This window comes from Emiliania huxleyi (assembly GCF_000372725.1).
Source record: "Emiliania huxleyi CCMP1516 chromosome Unknown EMIHUscaffold_201, whole genome shotgun sequence".
Taxonomy (NCBI): domain Eukaryota; phylum Haptophyta; order Isochrysidales; family Noelaerhabdaceae; genus Emiliania; species Emiliania huxleyi.
Window position 1 is genome coordinate 243,022 of NW_005200589.1, and position 10,791 is coordinate 253,812.

Sequence of the window (10,791 nt, forward strand, 5' to 3'; positions counted from 1 at the left end):
TAGAAGCGGAACATCTCCCCGTATCCTCCCCCATATCTCCCCATATCTCGTGTTGGCAGCTGGGGAGCGGCGACCCTAGAAGCGCAAGACGCGCTCCTGTCTCCCAACCAGCGCTCGCGAGGACACGCACTCTTATCTCCCCATATCTCGATCTCCCACGCCGGAGCGCCATATCTCCCACCATCTCCCACGCCGGAGCGACTTCTCCTCTCGCTTGGTAAGCTGTCCGTATCTCCCCGTATCTCCCCGTATCTCCCCATATCTCGATGTGTTCGGCCGAATTCCGCTGTCCTCACTGCATTCGGAGCCCCGTGGGTTCACGAGCTGTCTGAAAGCGCTGCACAATGCCGTCCTCCCGCCCCGGAGGTTGTCGTATTCGGCACGCACGAGCGACGTCTCCTCCATCTCTCCCCACATCTCTCCCCATATCTCCCACCATCTCCCACGCCGGAGCGCCATATCTCCCACCATCTCCCACGCCGGAGCGCCATATCTCCCACCATCTCCCACGCCGGAGCGCCATATCTCCCACCATCTCCCACGCCGGAGCGACTTCTCCTCTCGCTCGGTAAAGCTGTCCGTATCTCCCCGTATCTCCCCGTATCTCCCCATATCTCCCCATATCTCGCAGGAGCGGCTCCTCCTCTCGTTGGGGAAGTTGTCGATCGCCTCGGTCGGCACCGCCGCCGTCGCCGCCGCGCTCTCGACGCCCCTCACCGCCTTCAGCGCCGCCGACAACGGGTCTGGCGTCGCGTGCTTCGCCTTCGTGCTCATCTATGCGATCGCCAATGCGTGGCTCGTCGTCTTCGACGCCGCCGTCGAGGCGATCTTCCTCTGCTTCCTGGTCGACCAGGCGAGCAATCTCCCGCGATCTCACGCGATCTCACGCGATCTCACGCGATCTCCCACAATCTCCGACAGTCTCTGACGGTGTCTCCCGTACTACCCCACAATCTCCCGCAACCTCCCGCAATCTCCCGCAGTCTCCCACACATCTCCCCGCCAGGCGGAGAACGACGGCGAGACGAGGCCGTACTACGCTTCGGCGGCGCTGCGCAGCTACATGGAGGCGCACAGGCCAACCTACGTGCTGCCGTCGATGAGCTTAGACGACGACGAGCTGTCGCACGCCATCCAACAGATGGGTGGACTTGACTCGCTCGAGCCGCCGCCGCCGATGCGCGCCGTCGCCGGGTGACCTCGGGTCGCCTGGGGCGATCTCTCGCCTGGGGCGATCTCGGTCAATCTTGCGGTCGCCGGGTGAGCGGCGCGCGCGTTGTCTGCGGCGCGGTTTCCCTTGCCGCCCACGGCTATGCTGCAGCTGCTGCTGTTGGCTCTTCTGTTGCTGTTGCTGCTTCGCCAGTGGCTCAGGTGCTCGCTCGGCGCCCACCGTTACGGAATCCCTGTGGCATGGTGCGCGTACCTGACCCGCGGAGGGGCTGCCTTCGGTTTGTCTATTGACGGCGCCGGCGGCCGCATCTCGCTCTGCTCTGACCACTATACTTTCGGAGTCCGCCCGCTCGCTCCGGACTGACTTCCTTGGAAGGTGTAATTTATTCGATATATATCGACGAACCTTCTGAAGTACTGAGCACACGCTTCTCAAAACTGTCCTGGCTTGTGGCCGCCCTCAGGCGCCAGCCGCAGCCCTGAGGCTGAGCCGGCCGGCGGGCCGCCCTCCGTGCACCGGCGCGTACGCGGCACGGCGCACGCCCACATTGGTCATTGCTCATTGGCTTTGCGGGTTTGCACAAATGCGCGCTACTCCTCCTTCTTCTGTGGCTGCTCCCGTCTCTGGAGCTCGTCGATGCGCCGGAGCAGCTCCTGCTCGCGAGCTCGAAGCTGCGCGATCTGCTCCGCCGCTGGTGAATTTGCTTCTTTCCTCACACGCCCTCCACACCACCAGTTAATCGCAGTACTGAGAATAATGATCAGGAGTACTATGCCGACCACCGCTGCGGCCGCCGCGCTGAGAGAGGATCCTCCAACACCCTCGTCGGCCGCAAAGAACTCGAGATAACGCACAAATAGGCCGCGGCTCTCTGCGGGCATGTTGCCAAAGTTGACGCCCGTCTTGTTTCGATGTTGCGTTTGAAATTCGATCACCGATCTTCACTTGAGCACTTGAGCACTGGATAGGGCCGATTCCGCGTGGTACGGGACCCCTCGATCGTCTCGCCCTCCCTCGCTGGTGTGCTCATTGGGGGGGGTCATAACAAACACGGTGCAGGATTGAGGTGCACGCTGCCGAAGCAGTGTCGTCCCCTCTCTCCCCGACGGCGATGGCGGTGTGACCGATCGAGCTACAAGAGGGACTTGTTCAGCAGGATCCGGGTTGGACTGGCGCACTACCTCACTGGGCCTGAGACCGCCGTGCGCTTCCCGTCACCGTCTCGGGTTTGTGTGGGATCGAACCACTCCGGGATGGGCAAGCCCATCGTTCTGACTTGCACCTTTCCTCCACCTGCAGGAGAAAGCAGGGGGTGTGTGCGCCGCCTCGGCTCGACCGGGGGGGGGGGGGGGGGGGCCCAAAAAGGGGGGGGGGGGGGGGGCTTTTCCCCCCGGGAAAGGCCCAAAAAAAAATTTCGAGGGGTTTTTCAAAAAAAAAAAAACCGAAAAAATTTTCCCCTTTACCCCCGCTTGAGGAAGGGAATTTCCTACTTTCCCCCCCCCGGGGGGAGGAAAAAGGCCCCCCCCCCCCCCACGGGGTTTTTAAGGGAAGAAGGGGGGGGGGCTCTTCCAGTCGGGAGAGGCCGACAAAGCAACTTCGAGGCGTACTTCAAAAAAGAATAAACGCAGAACACTTCCCGCTCTACGCCCGCTCGAGCCAGTGACATTCCTACGTTCCCACCCACGGCGGCAGGAGAACGGCACGCCGCCACCACACAGGGATTTTAAGGAGAGGAGTGTGGTGCGCTAGCCGTCGCCCACCCTGGGGAGTCTGCCTCGTCGTATCTCTTTTCGCAGTCTCTCGCCGCTTCTCGCTGCAACCTTCATGCCACCTCGTGTGTGTGTGTGTGTGTGTCACTCACTCACATGCCACCTCGCGGCCGTCCCACTCTCGTCGGTCTCTCCCTTGTCACTTCCTCCTCTGTCGCGTCGTTCTCTTCTGCCTCGTCCTGCGACGCCGCCGCCTGCCGGTCCCTTGTTGCCAGTGTGCTGTGAGAGAGGCTTGCATCTTAAGAATTCTTTTGTTGAGTTTCGGCTCTCTACTGTTTTCTCGCCCCCCCCGCCTCGCCACGCCCGAGGGCTCGCCCTGGCGGCCTCCCCACGCGCCCTGGCGGCCCGGGTGGTTTCCGACTCCGAGTCCGCCTGCCGCGCCGCCTCCGAGGGCTCGCCACGCCTGCTCGCCCGCATGCTGCTCCGCCGCCTCTCACCGGGCTTTTCCGCCGCCGCCGCCGCCGCCAGCGCCGCCGCGTCTGCCGCCGCCGGTCGCAGCGCCCTCTGCGACGCCAAGAAGGAGCCCACGACGCGGCCGTCCGGCAGTCCTGGCTGGACATACACGAATGTCGGGGAGGCCGAGACGGATACGGTGGTGCGTGAAGCGATGCAGCGGCTGAGCAGCAGCGACGAGGCGCCGGACGCGGCGGCGGCGGCGAAGCGGAGCGCCAAGACCAAGCCGCCCAAGGAGCGCAAGCCCTCCGAGGCGCCTGCGCCCGACAACCCGGGCTGGTCGTACACGAACGTGGGCGAGGCTGCGGCGGACGTGGTGGTGCGGGAGGCGATGCAGCGGATGCGGACGGAGGAGGGGCCTGCCGAAGCAGAGAGCCAGCACCCCCTCCACACCACGCCTCCCCGGGGAGGAGGCGGTCTGCGCCGCCACCTGACGGCTGAGCAAGGGCTTCAGCGGCTAAAGAGGCAGTCCACCGACGTCGGCGGCCAGCAGAGGTACCGGGCGGGGCTCGAGGTCCAGATCCTGTACGTGCCGTATGCGGTGCTAAACATGGACGTCGGCCACCTGGCGGTGCTGGTCAAGGACGAGGACCAGATGGGACCTCCGACCACCTTTGGCTTCTATGGACAGGGCTTCCGGAATGGCCTCCCTGTCGTCTCGCACGAGCCTGGCGTCGTCGTGTCTCCGTGCCCGCTCTACGCAAAGGCGCTTGCCAACCCGACGACGCGCCGACAGATCATGTGCTTGCACCGCGGCGAGCTGACTGCTGATCAGGCAGAGAAGCTGAACGCGTGGGCGGAGATGCAGGGCGAGGAGCACGGCGGGCATCTGGTCGAGGTGCGCGGACACGAGCGCGGAGTCGCACCGATGGCGGGGGAGTCCTACCAGGGCGCCCGCGCGCTGAGGCCGCTGCTGGAGGCGGACAACTGCGCGACGTGGGCCCTCCGCCATTTTGCTCCCGACGGCGCCATCGAGTGCCCGATGGGCGGGTCGTTGCCTCGCTTGTGCCGCGCCGTCGCCGCGGGCGAGCCGCTTTCGCCCGGCAGCGGCTCCGCAACGCCAGAGAGCTTGAGGGCGGCGGAGCGAGCGAGGGCGCTGGCGGCCGAGCAGCTGCCGGCGGAGCGGCAAGAGTATGAGGGCGCGCCGCGGTTGCCTTCGGACGGCTCTTGACGCTGATCGCAGTGGCAGGTCGCGCTTGGCTGGTCCAGCCCCGTTGCACCTCGCCGCCGCCGCCGCTCCTCTACTTTCGCTCTGCACGACCAGTGAGTGCCGGTGTTCGCTGCTTCGCTCCCGCTCAGCGGTGAGGAGACAGTCACTGGAGAGGGCAATCACGTGACTCAGCCTCAGCGTGTGCATGTGGTAACTTGTGACTCGGCATGCATACATGTGCGGGCGACCTCACACCATAATGCATAAACACAGCGCGGATCGCTCAGACGCACGCGCTCTCGCGACGGCACACTTGATCGTTGATGGCTCTTGGCTGCTCTCGGGCCTCGCCCTCGGCGTTATGTGACGAGAGAGTCTGAGAGAGAGAGACTCATCACGTTGACACGTTCATGCTCACGTTAAAGCGTATCTCGCGAGAGCCTGGGAAGCTGGCTGCTGCCTGTGAGGTGGTGACGACGATAAAAAATGCCACACCGGCGCGGTGCAAAAAAGCGAGTGAACCAGTGTCCAGTCGGGCCTGACTGTGTTTTGCGAAACGCTCGCCCTGGGGACAGCGCCGCCGCCGAGGCTGCAGCACGCTCACACACGGCACATCGCTGTCAGCCGGCTCCCGGCGCACCGACGACCGAGCTAAAGCCGTAGCGCGCCTGCTGGGAGGGCCGCACACCACTAACCAGAGCCGGTCCCGTGGCGCGCGGGTAGCTATCTGGTCGCGCCTCCCGCACCCTAGCGAACCCTGGCACCCTGTCTCAGTGGTCCGCCATGTCCTTTTCGCAGACGCTGACGCCCGAGAAGTCGGTCGAGTTGCGCTCGCGGCGCAGCGACTGCCGCGTCTCAGTCGCGGGGCTCCACATTAGCCCGGCGAGCGCCTCGCTAACCTCGGCCGCGCCCGCGCCGAGGGTCTTCGTGGCGAGCCCCTTCTCCTGCGCCGCGAGCACCACCGCCTTGGCCACCCCCTCCGCGATCGAGCGGATGCGGCTCGGGTGCGGCACGACCGACTCCACCTCGATGTCGTGCGCGTCGAGGCCGTTGGCGACCGCCTCGGCGGCGACCATGAAGAAACTCTCAGGGATCGAGCGCGCGCCGCAGCTCCACGCGCCAAAGGACATGCCTGGAAAAATGAAGAAGTTGTTGACTTGACCCGGCTCGAGAATCTTGCCGTTCATCTCGACGGCGTCGAAGCGGGTGCCCGAGCCAAAGATCGCCTACAGGTTGGGGCGAGGAGCCGTCCACGCGCCGCGTGCGGGTCAAAGGCGCTCTTCTTCACGGCAGCCTTCCCTTCGGAAAAAGCGTAGCAGTCGGCGGCGGTGATTTCGGCCTGCGTTTTGGGGTTGGAGAGCGCAAAGACGATTGGCCGGCCGCCAGCGTCGCCCTTGTCGCTCTGCACCTGGAGCATCGCGGCCACCACCGAATCAAGGTAAAATACGAAATAAAACTACCCTATTTTCCTCCTCTCAGAACATTAAGCCTCCCTCCCTCGGCGAACAGAATATGATCCCCTCGGCGCTCCCTGATTAGATGATGAAATCACCCCTATCACCTTGCCCACGTAAGCCCCCCCCCCCACGCGACTAGCGACAAGGCTGATTAGGCGAGCAGCCCCCCCGGTCCCAGGCAACGGTCGCCTCGGAGGCCGCCTCTATACGCGCAAGCCCCCGCTCGCCCTCCGCCGCAGACAATGGCTGCTCCGTACCCGGTTTGCGAGGAGGTCGAGCCGCAGGCCGCCGCGATCGAGGAGGTCGAGACCCGCCTCAACAAGCTCGGCAAGTCCAAGCCCGTCGACCTCTCTGCCTTCTCCTGGCTGCAGTGGTCGCCGCCCACCGACTCCAAGTGCGGCCAGGTGTGTGGCGGCTCGCCCGTCGCCCGCACCCCGGTTCTCTCTGGACCCCGCGCCAGAGCTGACCCCGCGCCCTCCCCGGACCCCACCCAGACGCTCTCTCGCTGCTTCCCCGGCGCCCTGCCTGGCCCCGCGGTGGTCGCCCGCACCAAGGTGCTCGAGAAGCTGTACGGCGCGCCGCCACCCGCCGCCCTCGCACGGCACGTTGACCGTCTCAGCCCACCACCTACACCCTTCCCTTGGCCCGCTCAGGCCTGACGGCGGAGAACACCATCTACGGCCAGTCCATCTGCCCGGACGAGATCAACAACGAGAAGGGCGACCTGGCGACGCTGATGGCGGACCACTGGGGCGAGTGCTTCCCGATGGGCGGCATCGGCGGCGCGCCCTTTGTCGGCAAGACTGGCTTTGGCGCCTTTTCGCACCACGTGCCGGATGACGGCCACATCATCATCCTGTTTGGCCCGCACATCGCCATCTCGGACGAGGGCGAACTGGGCAAGTACCTGCGCGAGGGGCAGGTGCACGAGTCGACCGCGTGCGGGGCGGTGCTCGGCGCGTACGCCGCCTGCAAGTGCGGCCAGGCCGGCGAGTTTGACGAGATGGATATGCAGCAGTCGTGGCTCAAGCAGCGCATCAACCGCCGCTTCGGCGAGATCGAGTCCTCAGACGATCAGATGAAGGCGCTGATCCACGTCGCGTACGAGGCGGTTAAGGAGAAGCTCCTCGGCATCATCAACACCGACTTTGGCAGCGGCAAGCTCATCTTGGTCGGAGGCATCCAGATCAACATGCCCAAGCCGTGGGAGGACCACTTCCAGCCGCTCTACTATAAGGTGCACCAGAAGGGCGCCGAGCCCGTCGACATCCTCGACGACATGTGCTCCTTCTAGCCGTAGAGCGGATATGAGAGTGCGCTCCCTCTAAGCAGGGGGCGCTGCGCTGGGCTATGAGCCGCTGTGTACGTGTGTACGTCTACCCGTGTATAGCAGGGGGCGCTCGCTCGGGTTTAAGAAAAAAAACTGTTCAGTTTTCAAAGGCAAAACACAACGCTCTGCGGTTGGTGCACCCCTCACACTGACACATTCCCCTCATCCCCTACCCTTGGCTGAGCACATCTACCTGCGAGCTAGCATCTCCGCATTTTCTCTTCCAGTCATCCGCCCGCGCCGCGCGCCATCACTGGGCGTCTAGTGCAGCCACTGACAGAGCTATTCCGAAGGAGTGGTCGACGCCTCGCCTAGAGTTCGGGTGGACTTGCGCACTGCTTAGCCCTGAGGGGGGAGTGTGTGTGAGGTGGTGTAATGTTGTCCCGTTTCAGGCGGCAGGTCAGGGGATTAGCCGGGAGGATTCGGCAGCTCAGCCGGGGGCTGAGCGTCTGCAGGCAGCCTTCCGCCCGCGCCGAAATTCACAGCCCTCCCGGGCCGACGGGGTGCTCCTTGGATCGGGCCCCGCTCCCCGCTTTTCCTGTACCTGGACTGTCCGGGTTAGGAGGGTGAGAGTATTGGGTGGGCGAGGGCAGTACATCTGGCGGGTGGCGATTGAGGGACAGCGTGGGTTGATTGGGGGGTCAATGGGCGCGCGGGCGGCGCTTCGTGGTCCTGGGCGAGCAGGGGAAGTGCTTAGGAGTCTGGGCCCAGAGATGAGGCTTGTCGAGATGTCATGCGAGAGCGGTGGGTGGGCGAAAGTAGCGCGGCTGGAGAGTGGTGTCCGAGGGACAATGGTGAGTTGTCAGTTGGGGCGCGAGACGCGCGGGAATCATACTGTGTAGGGTGCTGATTGTGAGCTGAGTGCATGGGTGTATGGGGTTCAGAAATTTGTGGCGTCGAGGTTTGTGCATTGGTGGCTGGCGTAGCGGTCAGAGGTTCGCCTTCGGGCCGGTTGGCTGCGGGTTCGAGGCCGGGCGGGGGGGGAGGGGGGGGGCACACCTCACCCTCACCCCTCACCATCCTCAAATCCTCGAATCATCGAGATCATCGAGAGCGTCGTGAGCGTTGATTCTGTGCTGATTTTTGCGCGCGAGCGTCGCGATTTTTGGTCTGGTTGGTCCGTCGTGGCCGGTGCGCGGGAAACTCGCCGAAAACCCGCGCAGCCGGCCGATTGTACGACCGAGGTCGCTGAGCCTTGGCGACGCGGCGCGCGCGTCGCCAAGGAGTTCGTAAAATGTCAGAGTTTTTTCCCTCAAATTTTGCGACGGAGCCGCTCAGGACCATTTTGGGGGCGCAATTCGCCTCGTTTCCCTTGAACACGCGGTTTCGCCCCCTCGGGAGCGCCCACATAATCGCGCGCCCCCCCCTGTGGCGACGGTCTCGCGCACCTGCGCCAGACCCCACCGCACTAGCTACATAGATCGTCAGCAGTAGGCGTGCTCAGAGCCCGGATTTGGGCCCATTCGCCAGAGGGCTCGAGAATGGCGCCCGGCAACGTGCAGCTGCAGGCCAGAGGGCGTGAGGTGAGGCCGAATCCGCAGTCGCACGAGCACCGCTGCCCCCAGCGATGATCATGCATGGAGTGGCACGGCGGATAGGCCCGCCTGCGAGCGTGGAAGACAGTCGCGGGGCGTGAGGTCTCAATGTGTCGCAGGCTAGGACCGGAGACGGCGGCGCGGGAGAGGGAGGGAAGCGTGAGCGGCGGGCGATGAGAGTGATTTCCCCGATCTCGCTAAAAATGGCCTAGTCCCCTCACGGGGGGCCGGGCGAGCACGCACCTCGCGTCTGGGCGCGAGTCGACGAGTGGTCGCCGAGAGATCGCCGAACCACGTTTCGAGTGCGCGCGCACACAGCACAGCTGCGGGTTGTAACTCGACTGCCGATCGCGCGTGCGGGATCTGAATGGAGCTCGCTGGCGCCAGTGCACGGTGGCAGGGACTGGAGGCTCGGCCGAAGGGGAAGAGCAGTCCTCAATCGTCACGTAGAGGTCGCTGGGCTGGATCCATCGAACTGCCACACACCTGGAGCGGAGGCACATCAGGTCTTGCGGCACGCTCTCCGACAGATGCATGCCTTTTGAGCAATTCCACGCGCCTCCACCGTCGCGTAGTACGCCAGCGGCACGCCGGTACGCCTACGAGTCGTGCGCGCTCGGCAGTAATCGGCGTTGAGACTGCCTAGCGCGCACATCTAGAGCGCCGAGTTGCCTTGCCGCGGGGTAACCGGCTCAAAGAGGTGGGGTTCGAGCGGCGCCTGAGCGCGTGGGAATGCGTAGTGGGCTTGGAATGAGACGCCTGGCGTACATCGGGCTCGGACGGTGTCTGTTGTGAGCTCACCGCTCGACGCACAAACCAGGCTCTTTAGGCGCCCGCCAACTGGCCTCACGGTCGAGAGAGCGGAACGCGGCTCGCCGAACAGCAATACACGTGGCCGCACTACTGTAGAGGTACGAACAGGTATGCAGATCGCGGCGCGCCGACTACTGGCACGGCGTCAGAGCCAAATTGACCAAGGGCTCTGCTGGCCTGTGCCGACTCGCCGACCCTTCGGGCTCACACCACGGCTGGCCATCGCGTGAACAGGACGTGCCCTTCCGTTTTAAGGCAGTTCAATACCTTCCCCACGGGACACCAGGTCGATATCCGGCTAAACCACACGACCCCGAGAAACGCATAAGCCGCCCCGGCGCCGCCTCCGATTCCGGCCGTATCGGCCATTTCGCTGGGGCGGCTTATGCGTTTCTCGCTCGCCAAAATGGTAAAGATGTCGAGCCAAAGCTGTCGACGCCGAGTTCGGCACCCGATTCGCCTTAAAACTGAAGGAGGGGGCGCGGCTCGGAGATGGCAAGGCACGGCGAGTGCAAACGTGCGGCTATTATGACGCTTTTAGGGGCTCCAAAACCTCCTTTTCAGTGGTAAGCGCCACCTGGCACCTCGCGCCGTGCCCCCCAGCCGCGTGTGCGATCGCCCACGGATCCGGGGCGGGGGGATGGGAGCCCGAAACGTCCACACAAGTATGCTCGGAGGCTCGTCAGAATGGTTTTTCAAGCGTTGTGTCATCGTGCTGGAGACGTTAAACACCTTACGCCGTACCTTTTTTTCTGTGTGGCATTGTACACACGGAACACGCCCTCTGTGCTCTGACTTTTCGGTCCAGTCTCCAGTCGGATGTGATGCGCTCTGTCGGCAGGACCAGGAGCACACACTTACACACAGCTCACAGCCAACGGTAACCCGCAAAGCAACTCGCCCCCTAGTTTGCCCCCGCACGCCCCGATACGCAACACACGCCCCACCCCACCCCCCGCCCGTCCCAACGGTCGATGCCTGACCCCCCCAAGCGCTCCGCGAGACTCGCCCCCGATGGGGGCAGTTTCCCCTCTCGCCACGCCTGCCCCCGCTTTGGTTGTGGCGGGGTTGGACCCTCCCCCCCCCCCCCCCCTTGACCCCCCCCCCCCTCCC

General features: G+C 64.5%; 4 protein-coding genes across 4 annotated transcripts; 3 read left to right on the forward strand and 1 right to left on the reverse strand.

Moving 5' to 3' along the window:
- Positions 1-725: 725 nt before the first annotated feature.
- EMIHUDRAFT_456849 (hypothetical protein) lies at positions 726-1,586 on the forward strand (the record flags this gene model as incomplete). Its single annotated transcript, XM_005781464.1, has 2 exons — positions 726-853; positions 1,007-1,586. Coding segments are annotated over 2 exons (277 nt in total), but the record flags the coding sequence as incomplete, so codon positions are not given.
- A 1,769-nt stretch (positions 1,587-3,355) lies between these two features.
- Positions 3,356-4,564, forward strand: EMIHUDRAFT_113881 (hypothetical protein; the record flags this gene model as incomplete). Its single annotated transcript, XM_005781465.1, has 1 exon — positions 3,356-4,564. The coding sequence occupies one exon, from the start codon at positions 3,356-3,358 to the stop codon at positions 4,562-4,564; it is 1,209 nt and encodes a 402-aa protein (XP_005781522.1).
- A 902-nt stretch (positions 4,565-5,466) lies between these two features.
- Positions 5,467-5,921, reverse strand: NAD-ME_3 (NADP+-dependent malic enzyme; the record flags this gene model as incomplete). The annotated part of the gene is made up of 2 exons (XM_005781466.1): positions 5,467-5,769; positions 5,832-5,921. Coding segments are annotated over 2 exons (393 nt in total), but the record flags the coding sequence as incomplete, so codon positions are not given.
- A 321-nt stretch (positions 5,922-6,242) lies between these two features.
- EMIHUDRAFT_234190 (hypothetical protein) lies at positions 6,243-7,294 on the forward strand (the record flags this gene model as incomplete). The annotated part of the gene is made up of 2 exons (XM_005781467.1): positions 6,243-6,404; positions 6,620-7,294. 2 exons carry the CDS (start codon positions 6,243-6,245, stop codon positions 7,292-7,294), a joined length of 837 nt encoding a protein of 278 aa, XP_005781524.1.
- Between the last annotated feature and the right edge of the window lie 3,497 nt (positions 7,295-10,791).